Raw genomic sequence first — 16,646 nt, forward strand, 5'->3', positions numbered from 1 at the left:
GGACTAGCAATGTGGAGGACCTTATCGCTTTTATTGCCTGCAGGGACGTTTGTCCACCTGTTAATTAGTCCCACCCAGGCGGAGAACTGCTTCTACTGTTTTACCTCGTTCTTAATTCTGTCTCCTCTGCTGGCAGGGTGATGTGTTTCTCATTGCTCTCAATAAGCCAGCCTTTCTCAGCTTCCTCTTCCTCTTTATGCAAACTTCCTTACACTTCATTTCACTACCCTGGTTCCCAAGGCACCCGGCAATAGATCTCTAGAAAAGTCGTGTCCGACTCTTTGTGACCCCATGGACTGTAGCCTACCGGGCTCCTCCATCCATGAAATTTTCCAGGCAAGAGTACTGGAGTGTGTTGCCATGTCCTTCTCCAGGGTATCTTCCCGAACCAGGGATCGAATCTGGGTCTCCTGCATTGCAGGCAGACACTTTACCATCTGAGCCACCAGGGAAGCCCAGTAAGTCTCCATCCATCCATCAACCCCTGCTCCCCAATCCCTGACATGTGCTAGGCTTAGAAGACGCAGTCATGGTCCCAGACCTCCAGGTACCCACAGGGTGCGTGCATGCTAAGTGGCTTCAGTTGTGTCCAGCTCTTTGGGACCCCATGGACGGTAGCCCGCCAGGCTCCTCTGTCCATGGGATTCTCCAGGCAAGAATACTGAAGTGGGTTGCCATTCCCTTCTCCAGGGGATATTCCAGACCCAGGGATCAAATCTGAGTTTCCTGCGGCTCCTGCATTGTAGGCAGATTGTTTACCACTGAGTCACCGGGGAAGCCCACCCACAGGGTGCCTGGGCATATAAAAAGACATTGAATAAATGAGTAAGTGAATGCCACATGTTCATCTTATATTTACATGAGATGTTTTCCAACCTCAACACATTTGTCCCCTTGGTCTTTTCTGTATACCAGAATTCCCATTTCTCAGTGCATTTTCAAACTTTTAGCCATTTTTATTGCCATGTATAAAATATCTGGGACCCTAATGTCCACCATCTGCACATTTACTGTAAGTGTTCAATTTTCCATCATTGCCTCATAATAACTGAAAATACAGGAAAACTCACCCAGTCCAGTAAGTCACTTTGCTGATGATTTATTGCTTCAAGGCAAAAAGCTATAAACAGGGAATTTGAGCAATGAAAACTCTTCACATTGGATAAACATGTTCCGTGCGACACAAATCATGATAAAAATGAGGAATGCTGAAAAATATGACAGATTGCCCAAGTGCTACTTTCCCTCTATGGGGAAATTCTAAGACATTTCTTCATATGTATTTTTTAGTCACTTAGAAAAATGGCAGTATGTGTGTGTATTAGTCACTCAGTTGTGTCTGACTCTTTTCAATCCCATGGATTATAGCCCACCAGGCTCCTCTGTCCATGGGATTCTCCAGACAAGAATACTGGAGTGGGTTGCCATTCCCTTCTTCAGGGGATCTTCCTGACCCCGGGATCGAAACCAAGTTTCCTGCATTGCAGGCAGATTCTTTAACATCTGAGTCACCAAGGAAGCCTGAAAATGGCAGTCGGAATACTTAAATATTAAGTCATAGTTTGAAAACAGATACACACACACACACACACACACACATTTGTATACATGCAGAAATACACAGCAGGCCATTCTGACCATTCAGGACTCCCAGCTGGGCAGAGTTATTACTTCAGTTACTTTGGGTCAAGATAAGTCTTTAAAAATCAGTGACCTAACTTAACGTAATAGTCACAGGCTGCATTACTTCCCCACAATTTGTAGGAATACACAGTACTTACAATGTTAATGAGAGCCTAGATAATCATACCGTTTGATTCTACTTTCTTTGATCTCTCTCTGAATCATTTTCAAAGTTAATGTTGCAGCTGTTGTCAGTAAGGCCTTGTCTTGTGCCTTTTGGTTTGCACGGGTGGGTGGGGGCAGGCTAACTGGGCTTAGCATCAGGAGAGATGGCTCAGGTTGAGACTGACCAAGGTTTGCAACCTTGGTCGGCAGTTCATTAGCTGGAAAGACAATGAGCAAATACTTTCTAAGAGCCTCAGCTCTATCTCTAAAATGCGAAATGATGATAATGCCACAGCTCATAGGTTTGCTCTGAGGATTAAATTAGGTATGCAGTAAAGCACCTAGCCTAAAGCCTGGTAAGTGTTCACCAAATGCTTATGCTAAGGTTTAGCACGAATTAATGATATGGTAAATTCAGGTCTCCTTTTTCTCGCTCATCTATGCATGCAAGATATTCACCCTAAGCACTTACGTGAATTTCTCCACCAAAGGTTGACTATTCTTTAGTTTACCTTTCCCTCATCCCAGGACATGGGGTTACAAGGGACTGGAGAAGCGGACACTCCAACAGGCCTCATTCAGGCTCTGCCTGGAGGCCTCCCCAAAAGCAACCTGGTGCTGTCCAGTCGCTCAGCCATGTCTGACTCTTTGTGTCTCTGACCCCATGGACTGCAGCATGCCGGGCTTCCCTGTCCTTCCCCATCTCCCAGAGCAAGGCAGAGTGGAATAAGCAGAGATCTGGGTTCCAACTTTTGAGGGCTGATTTCCCAGCCTCTTTGAGTCCCAGACTTTCCATTTATAAAATGGGGAAGAGATGCTTGCTCAAACTTGCTGCCATGATTAGTAAGATAATTCAAAAGTTAGCAGACGGCTTGGCACCAAGTAAGCATTCAATAAAGAGATGTTTTTTTCATCATGATGGTTAACTTCTGTGGGAGCAGGTCGCGCCGTGGCTCTGCCTCCTTCCCCGTGACTTGAAAACATGAAGCTGAGACTTCCTCTCTGGGCCTGCACAGGACAGATGCATTTTTCAAACAAGGGCATTCTGGCCACCCCATCCCGCCCATCCCGGGGAGGAAAGCCCCAAGTCCCTCATCCAGGCTTCCTATGATCTTGGAAGCCACGTTCACTTTCCTGAATTGGGAAGCAAATTCAGTAAGAACCTAGTTCTTGGGTGTCTGTCGAATTTCAAAAGGGGTCAGCCCTCACCTGGTCCTTGGAAGCTGTGGGTGGCAGGTGATTTCTCTCTACAAAAATCCAACATGATCCACATGGACTTACAGGAAAGATTATTCATGGAGTAAATTCTCTTCCCTGGTGGTTCAGTGTAAAGAATCTGCCTGACAATCCAGGAACTGTGGGTTCGATCCCTGGGTTAGGAAGATCCCCTGGAGAAGGAAATGGCAATCCACTCCAGTATTCTTGTCTGGAAAATGCCATGGACAGAGGAGCCTGGCGGGCTACAGCCCATGGGGGTCCAAAAAGAGTCAGACACGACTGAACACCTGAACAACAACAAAATTCTCTTCACAAAAGAACTCTTGGAATTTTTTTTTCTTTCAATGAACATGTGCCTTTCTTCTGATGTTAAATGTCTCTTTTTCTATGGCATTTCTGATTTGGCTGATAAAAATTAGATTTTCACATACCTTTGAAAGAAAGAGATCTTCTGAACACATGTAGAGACACATACACAATTTCCTTTATTCATCAAATACACATTGAGCACCGCTGTATGCCTTGTACCAGGCATTCAGGAGGTCACAGTAAGGAGGACACATTTTCAATCCCTTTCCCCTGTCTAGGAATCCCTCTGCTCAGCACTCAGAATTCCCTCATGAGAAAGGCACCATCCTTCAATCTGCAGCATCAGATAACAAAATCACCTTTAAATACACGGTGAGAGCTGGTTCTGATTTGAAGGAGGGAATGCTCTGGAGGGGAGTCATGGATTTCAGTTTATCCTAGATTTTGTCTGATGCTCAGACATCTAAATAATCTGAAAGTCAGATACACTCTTCTCTTGGGAAAGAAGCTGGAGAGACAGTAATAAGAACCAAAAATGACAGCGAGAAGATGCTTATCCTGACATGTTTTCCTGCTCTGATGCATTTGGAAGCTCTAAAAGTTGAGGGAAAATACGGGTTACAGAGTCAATCCAACTTGGATTTGCATCCTGACTACCCCACTGACCAGCTGGGTGACTTCGGTCAAGCTCCCTTACCTTACTGAGCTTCCATTTCACATTTGTAAGAACAGAAATAATAACGGGCACTTTTCAACATGACCTCCCAGTTTCCATGAGCTAGTGTAACGGTGCACGTAAAGCGCTGAGAACAATGTCTGACGTGTAGAAGGTACGAAATAAAAGAACTGTAGCAGTAAATATTTATACTTTACTAATAAAATAAATAATAGCCTCATTTCCATTAATAACAACTTTCTCTTCCTTTTAGCATCAAACCCTTTTGGCTTTTTATCCCTGTTAAATATACTTCTTTTTGAAACAACCGGTAAACTTCTGTCTTTGTACCAGAACTGAGCTTTTGGATCAGTAGACCCACAGTCTGCGAAATGGGTCACCGAGGCAGAGAGACACATGCCCTGGGCCCAGGGTGACGCAGACTGGACCCACTTCTTGGTTTGTGAACACATTTTTTGTTTTGACTCACACTCAACCTGGACCCAAGGCTCCCTCAGAGCAGAAGGACATCACAGGACACCACTCTGAGGGGTCAGCGATGTTGTCCCAGGGGATCCACCAAGTCCCACAAGCCCCCAGCATGCAGATGGTCAGGTGTGAGGAGGAGGTTGGCTGACTGCCCAGTGCCCTGCCCTGCCCGGGAGCAGCAGATTTGGTGCAGGGCTTGATCGCTCCTTCTGAAAATAGACTGCCCATGCTCTGACCCTGGTGTATTGACCAGGGACTTCTCCCAGGAACAAGAGGAAGTTTATTGGCTTGCATTTCTCACTGGGATGAACCCAATGTACACCCTTCATAGTGCAGGGGTGAAGAGAAACCTAACTGAAATGGGCGAACAGAAACTTAACTGCAACAATGCCCAGATTCATGGACACAACTGTCCATCCAAAAACAGAAACCAGACAACCATTCACCTCATTTAGCAAATATTCAGTGACCATGGAAGGCACAGGTCTTTAGAATGAGAGAGAGCTTTGGTGTGCAGTGGTCAAAACTGCTGATTAGGGTCCTTCTTGGCAGGGCCCGAAGAATGGACTGGTCCACTGTCCTAAATCCCCTCTATCCTTCTGAATGGGCCCAGAGAGTCTGGTGGTTTGGTATCTAAAGAAGGAATTAGTGATACCGAAGATCTAGCTGATTCTGTTCCCTGGGACTTGGGCGAGATCCAGCAGGACTTCCAGTGACTCGGACAGGCCGGATCGGGCTCGGGTATTGTCCAGAGCCGGGCACTTTCTTTGGAGTGTATGTGGACCGCTGCCAAGGAGAAGACCCACTGTCTGGGCCTGAGCGTGCCGTGATGGGTGCTTTGGGTGGTTGGAGACAGGACAAGGGGTCACGGGCCTGGATCCAGGTCATTGGAAACGAGTGGGAAGTGGACAAAAGGCGGCTCAGTGGGGGCCTCAGAAGGCTGGCTGCCTTACAAGCACTGGGTCAGCCTCGAGCCCAGGTTCTAAGGCTGCTTAATTGGCAATCTCTGAGAATTCAGGGTAGGAGTCCAAGTCAGCAAAAATATCGTTGGGATTCCGACAGCTCAGATTGCAGAAGCAAGCGTTAATCCACAGGGCCTGGCGGGAGAAGCCGGGCCCATCGGGACACTGGAAGGAGACGCTGATGGTCTTGGACTTGTAGGGGATACAGCACCGGCTGTCGGTGCAGAACCCGCAGTACTTGGGCCGGTAGGCACGAGTGCTGGTGCAGCCGGCCAACGTGAAGTTCACGGGCGCTTCTGGCTGGTACACGGCCAGACACTTCTTCCCTTCCTGCGTGAAAGGAGGTTTCAGTTGAGATGCTCAGAGGAGCAACATTTTCAGCTTCAAACCCTCAGTTCTTCCCTTTTCACTCACTATGCACCTCATCTTACTTTCGGATCTGCAGCATCTTCAAACTAGGAAGGATCACCCCAAAGGCAACGAGACCCAGCTGTATTATGCAAGAGGAAGCCGAGCGCAGAAAGAGACTGCCTTGCCCCGGCACATCTCTCTCAACCTGCAATTTCCCTTCGTTCCCGCCTTCTGCCTTGCCAATGCCCAGGTCAGTTTCTCCAACACAGGATGACTTTGTGGGCTCCTTCAGCCTGCCAAGCGCCCCCTGCTGGTTAGGGGCAGAGACATCATGGCCTCCAAGACAACTCATTTAACCCTAAACTCCTTCTCCTCTGCCTCCCATAGACTCTCACACACATCCTTTTCATGCAACTTATTCAATTGAACTGGCATTATTTAAAGGGAGCTCTGTGGTGCTGTGGGCCACTCAAGGGCGAGGCTCTTTCCGCATCCCTACAGTCTAGTTTTCTGCCTGGTACATGGCTCTTGTTGCTTAGTTGCTAAGTTGATTCCGATTCTTTTGAGACCCCCATGGACTGTAGCCCGCCGGGCTCCTCTGTCCATGCAATTTCTCAAGCAAGAATACTGCAGTGGGTCTCCATTTCCTTCTCCAGGAGCTCTTCCCAACCCAGGGATCCAACCCATGTCTCCTGCATTGGCGGGCAGGTTCTTTACCACGGAGCCACCAGGAAAGCCCCAGTAGGCACGTACTAAACTCATTGAATGAATGGCTGTTCTGGTCAACTATGCACAGCACCCTGCATGAAATGGGGGTGGAGCCGATCCAGGCAATGTGTGGGCCTGAAGCTCATACAGTCTGAGAGCTATCTTCAGTGAAAGTCGCTCAGTTGTGTCCAACTCTTTTCTACCCCTGGAGTATACAGTCCGTGGGATTCTCCAGGCTAGAATACTGGAGTGGGTAGCCTTTCCCTTCTCTAGGGAATCTTCCCAACCCAGGGATCGAGCCCAGGTCTCCCACATTGCAGGCGGATTCTTTACCAGCTGAGCCGCCAGGGAAGCCCAAGAATACTGGAGTGGGTAGCCTATCCCTTCTCCAGCGGATCTTCCTGACCCGAGACGCCTGCCACTCCCTGGGAGGCGGACCCACCTTGATGTGTGGCCGGAGGTCCATGTCGCACGGCCGCAGGTTGCAGAGGCGGCTCTCCTGCTCAGGCCAGCACCGGGCGTTGACATTGGAGATGCGGGTGGAGACCCCCAGGCCGCAGCTGGTGGAACAGGGGCTCCAGGGGCTGGTGTACGTGATGCAGTTCTTGTGCCACGGCTCTATCTCATCCGTGGTCCCTGCAGATGCAGACCAGGTGCCGGTGATTTCCCAGCCTCCATCAGCCCCCCAATCCCTGCGGTCACAACCCTAAGGGTTGGGGTCCCTGAACCTCAGAGAATGGGCAGTCCCTCCGCTTGGAGGCCAAGTTGGCTTCTAACTAGCATGGGTCCCCAGAGAGAAGAGAACTTGTTATGAGTTCCTCATACTTCTCCAGAGGGAGGACCATCTTTAGAGACAGGTGGACCTGATACTAGACAACTTACTCTGGGCCTCAGGCTCTTCTCTGGAACAATAACATCTGCCCTGCAGGGCTGGTATGGCAATAAAAGGGTCCAGATATTGACCGAGTACACATCAGGCATCTGCAAGGTGCTGGGAATAAAAGGGTAAAAGACACCGGTCCTGCCCCTGCGGAGATGACATTATCTGGGGAAGGTCAAGGGGAGTGCTTGCCCAGTACTAGAACGTCATCTGAGTGAAGCTCAGGGCATCGTGGCTAAGGAGACACGCAGGCTTCAGAGGCAAATTGTCGGAGTCCAGCTCTGAGCGCCACCCCTTAGTATCTGGATAGCTTCCAATAAACTGGCTCCCACCTCTGAGCCCCAAGCTCCCCGCCTGTAAGTGGGGTTGACACTAGCACCTCCCTGCCTCCTGTCCCTGGTGGTGGATAGAAAATAGGGGTTCAGGCACATGACAGGGCCCAAAAGCTGTGCCCATCCTTAGTAAGCCCTCAGGAAGGGGGGACTAAACGCCAGCTCTCGGCTGGTTCTTTCAATGGATGTATCCTGGCAAGCAGAATACAGGGAGGGCTCATAAGTGTCTGAGAAATGGAAAAGGCAGTGAGCTGAGAGGTGGAGATAGGTGCAGAACCAGGGAGACCAAGGAGTGATCTCACAGAGGGATGGAGCAAGATCCACAAGAAAAAGACGGGAAGAGGAAGCCGGTCCCTCTTGATAACACACATGCCCAGAAGCCAGAGAGGGGAACCTGCAGGGAGAGACAGCAGGTGTGCAGGGGAGATGGGTGAACGAATGCAGGAGTGAATGAGTGAGAGAAGAGGATGCTCGGGAGACAGGAGACAGCAGAGGCCTTTGAGGACTGACGAGAGGAGGGCGGGCTGCGAAGGAGGCGGCGGTGGGCAGGGATTTGCCGAGGAGGATGGAAAGGCTTTGGTTTCTAGGTCACCCACGCGGCAGGGGCTCTGCTTGTGCTCGCTCAGAAGGAGGTCACCGGGCCACACACACTGACGCGGTGGGCAGGCCGCCGCCGCCCCCGGCCCCACCCGGTGGCTCTGTTCTAGGAGGCCTGCTGGGGACCGACCGAGCCCGCCATCCCCTCCTCCTCCGCGGGCTGGGGCGGCCCTCCCCGCGCCCCGCGCCCGCGCCCCGCACCCACCAGAGGTGCCCGTGTGGCGCGGCGCCGTCTTGCGGGGCCTCCTGGCGTCGTCTTCGCACACCCACTGCTCGCAGCAGCGCCCGGGCACGCTGACCCGCCGGGGGCGGCGGCACCAGAGGCGCGGGGGGCGTGCGCGGAGGCACAGCGGCGTGCAGCCCACCGCGCCGCCCACGCACGTGCAGTTGTACTTGCAGTTGGGCTGGAAGGACTGGCCGTTGTTGTAGCGCACGCCGTCCAGCACGCAGCCCACGCCGACCACCTCTGCGGACACAGGCGCGGAGGGTCAGGCCGGCTGAGGGCAGGGCGGACCCCGCAGGGCAGCCTCCTGCTGCTGCACTATGGCCCCCGCACCCCACGCCCCGGGGTCCCCATCGTGGAGAAGGACTGGGGCCAGCTGCCCTGGCCGGTTTGGTGGGACCTGAGCGGAGGATGTGGCCGCCCAATGAACCCGCGCAGAAACACCCGGTGCCCGTCTGGAGGGCTGGACGAAGGGGTGGGAGGCTACAGACTGGCCAGGACTAGGACCCCGGGCAGCTAGCCCAGTGTTCTGTCCCAGCAAGTGGCACAGAGCCTGGTCCTGACAGTTATCTGCCTCAAGGGCCACAGTTGTGAGAGGAGGCAGATGCGATGGGAAACCCATCAGAACACTTTGCAAGAGACTGGGTTCATTCAACGCCTATTTTGTGGGGTGTCCCAGGTACTGGGGATTTAGTAGTGAAGGAAGGAGACAAAAGTCACGACTTCAAGGAGCTTGTGCCTGTGTGCTTAGCCTCTCAGTCCTATCTGACTCTTTGCCACCCCATGGACTGTAGCCCGCCAGGCTCTTCTGTCCATGGGATTCCCCAGGCAAGCATACTGGAGTGGGTTGCCATGCCCTCCTCCAGGGAATCTTCCCAACCCAGGGACTGAACCCAGGTTTCCCACATTGCAGGCAGATTCTTTAGTGTCTGAACCGCCAGAGAAGAAAGGGGGCAGAGGAGACAGTGGACCATCTAGAGTGTTGATGGGGACATTAAAGCAGGGAGTTGGAAGAGGGAGGGGGAAAGTTTCAGATTTAAACAAGGCGGGTAGACAGGGCCTCACAGAGGTGATGATTTTTCAGCAAAGATGGGAAGGAGGCGGGGAGCTGAGCTGCCCAAGTGTTGGGAGAGAAGCCTTCTAGGCAGGGAAGGGACTGTAGGCAGCAGGAAGGCCTGGGGTGGGAAAGGGGAGGGGAGGGAGGGAAAAGGGCTGGAGGCAGGAGATGAGGAGAGAGAGGGCTTCCCCGGAGGCTCAGAGGAAAATGCAAAGCTCTTAGAGCCTGGAACTCCGGTTGATACACAATATGTGCTCAGTGAGTAATGATGAATCGGCGATATGCATTATGCTTCAAAAAAACCTTGATGGTGCTGAGTTGAGGACAGACCGACAGGGTTCCGGCAGAGTCAGAAAGTCACGCCGGGGAACCCAGATAAGAGCAGATTAGAGACGGTGGTGCTTGGACCAGGGACGGGCAACCAGGAGAAGAAGGGCCCTGCTTCTGAGTCTGTTTGGAGGGAATCGCTGACAGCTGGGATGTGAGGATGAGAGGAGAATCAAGGAGGACTCCTTGTTCTATGTCCCGAGCCCTGGAAGGACAGGGATGCTCTGTCCTCAGAAGAGCAAGGTTGGGGTGGGTGGCTTCAAGCTCTTTCCTAGTCTCGAGATGCCTGGTGGACTTCAGAGTGGAGCCAGTTCTGCAAACTTGGAGCTCCAGAAAAGATGCGGGGCTACCGGGCTCTGACCAGCATCCCGGCTTTCCATCTTAGTCCCATTCTGAGGACAGTGTCTAGAAGTGCAGACAGAAAGCCCAGGGCATCCAGGGGCACTCACCCCAGGAGGGCTGGTCTGCCAATAGTTCCAGCATATCTCCTGGATTCACCTGAAGCCGAACCATCACCACCACCCTCATCCCTTTATCTCACAGGAGGGAAGGTTCTTGGTCACCCGACCTGCTTTGTGTTAGGCTTCCTTGCATCGCCGACTTCATCCCAGAAGGAAACAGGACCACGTCATCACCTGCGTTTTCACCTGCTGCAAACCTGCGTCTCAGTGAGGTTGAGTCACACGCCTAAAGTGACAGCGCTCGGTTCTGCAAGTGGAGGGGGCAGGACAGCAGCCAGTGGGGATGTTGGGGTGACTGCTGGTTTTCCTTGGAGGTGATTGATCTGGGGGAGGAGGGACAGACAGGAAGGACACTAACGCTGCCCGTCCGATCTGGAGCCAGGCACCATCTAAGTTATCTCACACAGTCTCTCGGTGACTGTCCTAGGAGAGCTTTGTTTTCTCTCTTTGGCAGAGAGGGGAGCTGGGTGGGTGGGGGCACAGTGATTCATCTGCTCCAAGTCCCCCAGCTGGTGTCTGATGAAGCTGCACCCACAAGCTCTGACTCCACCGCCATTTCCTTCCATCGGACACCAGTAAAGGAGGGGAAATAGGAAAGCAAAACAATGAATGAATCACCTGGTGAATCACTCATCTTTCATTCCGAGCCTGGCCGTGCCCTCTGACTCCAGGGAGTGTGTGTGCGCCTGTGTGTTGGTGGATGGGAGAATGGAGTGCTGCTGGAGCCGGCTCTGCCCCTGGGTGGAGGAACTTTGGGCGGCGAGGGCACTGCTGGGTGCTGGGAGCCTTAGCACGGTGGTTCTCATCACCAGCGGCACAGTGGCACTCCCTGGGGGAGCTCCTTAAAATCATGATGCCCACACCATGCCCCAGTACCTGGGGGTGGACCTAGGCTTCGGTATTTGTACTTTTCATTTTTTGACCTTGGTAGCTCCGGCAATCCACTCCAGTACTCTTGCCTGGAAAATCCCTTAGACGGAGGAGCCTGGTGGGCTGCAGTCCATGGGGTCTCGAAGAGTCGGACACGACTGAGTGACTTCACTTTCACTTTTCACTTTCATGCGTTGGAGAAGGAAATGGCAACCCACTCCAGTATTCTTGCCTGGAGAGTCCCAGGGACGGAGGAGCCTGGTGGGCTGCCGTCTATGGGGTCCCACAGAATCGGTCACGACGTAGCAGCAGCTCCCCAGGTGAATCCAGTTTGCAGCCAAGATTGGGACCCTTTGCCTCCAGAAGTTGTTCACAGTCTCCTGGGAGGTTTGGGGGGGGTGGGGGCAAAGATGGATGGTACGTGGGATGGCTGTGATGGTCCTACCGGCAAGCTCTGGCACCCCTTCCTTATTCGATTTCTTTATAACTGATTGAAGGACCAGCTTCTGATCAGACAGGGAAGCTGGCCCAGCCTCCTTCACCATTCAGAAGTGCGGGTCCATTCAGGCATGACCTGGTGGGCTTTCTTCTTATTGAGGGACTTCTGGGAATTCAAGTCGCCTTGCTGTGCTATCCAGACCTTTACTCTTCTAGCTCCACCCCTGGTCAGCTTCATGGGAGCAAGGACAGTGGGCTATGCCTTGTTGTAACCCCACTGATGTACCATCACTAACCTGTGTTCATTATGAGTGAATGAAGCAGTGGGTGGTGGGATATCAGGTGGGGTTAGCCCTACTCTATATTGGGCTTCTCCCATGTATCAGGCACTTGACATCCGAACCACCCAAAAAGGTAGGCATTATTCATTGCATTTTCCTTGATGAGGAAGCTGACACTTAAAAAGGTTAAGCAGCTTCCCTAGACCCATTGTGTTAGTTGATTATGTCACTGAGGTTTGAACTTAGGTTGTCTAGCTTCAAACACCATGCATGGGTTTTCTGCTCCTTTACTCATCAGACAGGAGAGTCAGAGCTTGAAACTAGCCCTGCCTCCCAGACTGTGAGGATAACCCTGGATGAAGCTAAGGGGACTTCTACAAAGGAAATGCGAAGCAGTATCCAAGAGCAACTGGTCACAGTTTAGGCTCTTGTGAAATTCTTTGTTTAGCCTCAACCATCATACAGGGTTGGTTCGATCAAGCTCCTTAAGTAATGTGCCCACGGTCACGTAGCCAGCAAGTGGCAGAGCCAGGATTCAAAACCCAAGGGTGTCTGCCTGTAAATTTCATGACCCTTCCAGCAAACCACACTGCCCTCAATCCTGACCCAGTTGCATTGAATGCAGAGTCGTGTTTGCACAACCAAAATAGCCAAACAGTTTAATTCAGAGGTCACTCTCTGCCCACAGATGTATTTAGTTTGGCCCATGGAGTGTTTTTTAAAAAAATGTTTTGAATGCGCTGCCAGAATTACAAATCATACATGAACCTGGATTTTCTTTTTCTGGATTCTCTTGAAAGGTAAGTAGACTAGACCAGATCAGGCTCCCTCTTCTGCCTGACCTTAATGGCTAAAGTTTACGTTCATTAGTTTGCCATAGTCCCCACCATCCTCTCTTTGAATTGTTTATGGCAGTGTTGCAACTTCTTGTTTTTTATTTCCTTGTCCTGGCCTAATTACAAGCACATCTCTAAGGACAGATTTAGCCTGTCCTGGGGAATGTCCATTGGTTGGCCATTTGCTGACAGATTTTTCTATGTAAATAACCTCTTCTTTCTCTTTCCCCTCTGGCCCCCAAACATCTTTCTCTCTATAGCTTTCAGACCCTGGACTCTCTTCTTTATTGCATTAGGGTTTCATGAATTTAGACACTATGGCAGTATTTCTGAGAAGATGTTCCATAGAACATGGAGGAATTGTGTGTGTGTGTGTGTGTGTGTGTGTGGTGTGCAGGTGGATAACTGGGTAAAATTCTGCCTGGAAAAAAGTATTCACTATGCAAATAAATGTAAAAAGTCTTCCTATGATAGCTCTGTTCTTGGAATTTCACAATGGATGTGGACATGTAACACCTCTGATAAAGTCTGTTCCCCTTATTGAACCTTATTTATTTCAATGTCTGTAGATCTCTGTGACTGGAAAACGCCTGGCCCGTGTCACATTTATTACAGTATCCTGAAATCCACCATCTTCTTTCCAAATGCAAGGAAAGAAGCTACGCGCAGACTCATGATGAGGGGGAACCGAGAGGCTATGTTGAGTAAAGAGGTGACATCTGAAGAGGTGGGGGAGTGGAGTAGAGCTAGGTGATTTTCCAGGTCCTGGGTGGTAAAGACAGGCAGGAGAGGCGCTTGTGGGTCTGCAGGGTCTGTGGGTCCATGAGAGAATGTCTATAGAGTTGTGGTGCCCGGCACGTGGTGAGGTGTCAGGGCAACGTTAGGGACTGATATAGTCACAGTGAATTGCCTTGAAGGACAGCTCTAAAAGAGGAAAGAAATGATGAGACAGTCTCGTAGAAGTGGAGGGGATTCTAGCGCAGGGGGGCTCAGCCTGGTTTCCTTACCTGGGTGCGGGGAGAGAGTGTATGAGCGACTGTATACTTTGGCCATCAGTCTCAAACCTGAGTATGAGAGTCACCCAGAGAGCTTGTTAAAATTTGTTGACTCCCACCCCCACTTCCAAAGAAATGGAGTGAGTAAGGCCGGGGTGGGGCTCAGAAAAACATTTGTAACCAACATGTCAGATGATTCTATGCAGATGGAATCTGCAAGTTCTCTTTGAACACACTGGTTTGTGGGGTTAATAACGAGTCTCCATAAAAGGGGGAAACATGGAAAGATGGGAGAACCAGTGATGGTTACTTGGAACGCAAGATGACTTGATATGAAAGTTGAAGCAGGAATTAATGTAAAAATAGCAGAAAGTGCTCATAGATTAACCATAAATCCATAAGTATCTTGACTTGAAATTATGTGTATAACCTTCATCAATGACACTTGAGGAAATATAATGAGTTAGCTGAAGATAGAGTCTGATGTGTGTGAGCATGCAGTAGGGTGTATTAGAGTCACAGGCATGAGGAAAGCTTGATTCAGCCTTAAGGCAAGAAAGGAGTTCTTGAGTTTATGAGGCTTTGTGTTTTCAGAAGTTAAGCTGCTGCCATGATGCCTATTTGGGCTTCCCTGGTGGCTCAGACGGTGAAGAATATGCCTGAATGCAGGAGACGTTCAATCCCTGGGTTGGGAAGATCCCCTGGAGAAGGGAATGGCTACCCACTCCAGTATTCTGGCCTGGAAAATCCCGTGGACTGTATAGTCCATGGGATCTCAAAGAGTTGGATATGATTGAGCAACTTGCACTTCACTTCATGATGCTAATTTACCTGTTTTCATCTCATACTGGTCATGTATATTGAATAAATGCTCATATGATTCAAGGTAAGTGAATGCCAGCCCAGATAGAAGGAGACCAGAAAGCCCCAGAAAGGAGGCCTCTGGGAACAACAAAGGAAATGATATAACCCTTTGAAGAGCAAACGAAAAAACAAAAAACAACTGCTTCTCCCCCAGTATGGGGCTATCATGAAGACCAAGAGTAAAAAAGAACAAAAGCAAGTAGAAACTCCAGGAAAAACAAAAAAACTTCATAATAAAGGAAATTCGAGCAAGTATACTATCTCATGCATTAGTGAAAACCATTTACATCATCCTAATATTGTACACAGTGGTCAAATAGTGGTTTAAAATAAAAAATATGACAATGATATTGGAAGCTGGGGGAGGTGTCAGGCAGTATTAAGGAGTTAAGTCAACTATCATATAGGATCACCCACAATTATAGATTATGCACAATTGATATTTTAAGCTGATTAAGATATAACAAGACATGCTAGAATAGTTGCAATTACCAGAAGAAAGGGCCGAAAAGTTAAAAGTGACTGTAGTGAACTAGAGGAACGTGGGTGGGTGGTAGGAAGAGATGGCTTCAGGCTGCTGCTTTTTGTTCTTGCAAGGTTACTAAATGTTTTCATACCAGATTATGTTAATTGACGTTACTAAAATATCTGGAGCTCCACAGGTTCCTAGTGCCCCTGGGAGGTCCCGGGCATCCTGCAAAGTGTTCTACCGCGGGGAGAACAGAACCAGGCTTAGGTCTCTCCTGGTGGATCCTTCTTCCCTGGACTCATCTACGGATGGAGGCCAGAGAAGACAAGGTCCAGATGCAAGAGGAACGCTGCGTTCCTCCCTGCTCAGCCTCCGGCCCATCATCATGGACTGGGGTGGAGGGGGAGTGGGTTTGGGTACCTCCTGAAGAACCAAGCCTGGCCAGAGGAAAGGGCTATGGATGGTGGGGGGTTATTGTGGGCCAGAGCTGGGGGTCTGGGGCTGGCCGATGGTGTGGGGGGTCTCACTTACGTGCACACACTCCTACTGCGTACCTCGGGTGGTCCCCACTGTAGTCGCAGTAGAGGCCCCGGTGGGGGTCGCAGACCGCAGCCTCCGTGCAGTTGTCCCCCAGCTGCTGGGCGCACACCTTGCAGCACTCACAGCCGTCCGTGATGAGGCTGACGCCCAGCGGGCAGCGGGGCGGGGCCACCGGGCACTCGCACGGCCACTTGCAGAACTGGGGGCGCGAGGTGTCCTCCAGCGGGGCTGCAGTGGGGCCCATGGCCGTGGGGGGTGGGGAGAGGGCCTGCGGGGGGAGGGAAGACGTAAAGGAGGCTGCCCGGAAGAGGGGTCCCAGGCCAAAGGCCGACAGTCGCCTTCCCATCTTCACGGAGTTCCAAAGGTTTACGTCAAATTCCAACTCTCTGCCATGCTTTGGATGGCCAGACACCTCCTGTTTCCTCACTAGGATGGAGGAGCTGGCATTAGGACAAGAAGTCGGCTGCCCAAATTCCCCTGCTTGGGGTGCTGGGTCAGGCTTCCTGTCAGCTCTCTGAGCCCATGGGTGTCTCCTTCCCCTCTGACCATCCCACAACCTGGGAGGTCGGTGAATCGGCCTCCTTTGCAGAAGAGAGAGCTGCGGCTTTGAGAAAATGCCTTCTGATGAATCACACTGTAGGCTCAGCCCCAAAACCCGACTCTCTCTTCACCCCATCGCCCTTTTCTCTCTGTCCTATGGATCCACCCTCTCTGCACTAAGGGTCCTTAAGAGCTGACTCATATATATTTTTTTAAATTAAAGTGTGGTTGATTTACACTGTTGGATTAGTTTCACATGTATTCAGTTATATATATTAACTGTATTCATTATACATATGTTTATACTGTGTACACATTCAGTTACAGTGACTCAGTTATACATATTAATACATTTGTAGGTTGGTTGGTTGGTTTAGTGGCTAAGTCGTGTCTGATTCTTTACCACCACTTCAACTATAGCCTGCCAGGCTCCTCTGTCCACAGGATTTCCAAGCA

At 50.7% G+C, this 16,646-nt stretch overlaps 1 protein-coding gene across 3 annotated transcripts in view; it reads right to left on the reverse strand.

Annotated features, from left to right (window-relative positions):
- Positions 1–1,083: 1,083 nt before the first annotated feature.
- The window catches only part of CCN4 (cellular communication network factor 4), a 33,575-nt gene continuing 18,012 nt past the window's right edge, over positions 1,084–16,646 (reverse strand). The window contains exons 2-5 of one of the 3 annotated variants that reach the window (XM_043879275.1): positions 15,642–15,918; positions 8,495–8,755; positions 6,923–7,116; positions 1,084–2,796 (exon numbers count right to left, since the gene is read on the reverse strand). In XM_043879275.1, coding sequence (XP_043735210.1) covers positions 2,629–2,796; positions 6,923–7,116; positions 8,495–8,755; positions 15,642–15,918 — 900 coding nt within the window. In that variant the 3' untranslated portion in view covers positions 1,084–2,628. Of the gene's footprint in view, positions 2,797–3,466; positions 5,752–6,922; positions 7,117–8,494; positions 8,756–15,641; positions 15,919–16,646 lie in introns of those variants that run through there. The other 2 variants (XM_043879274.1, XM_043879276.1) reach the window with 2 other exon arrangements.

The sequence above is a fragment of the Cervus elaphus genome, chromosome 21 (assembly GCF_910594005.1).
Source record: "Cervus elaphus chromosome 21, mCerEla1.1, whole genome shotgun sequence".
NCBI classification, from domain to species: Eukaryota; Metazoa; Chordata; class Mammalia; order Artiodactyla; family Cervidae; genus Cervus; species Cervus elaphus.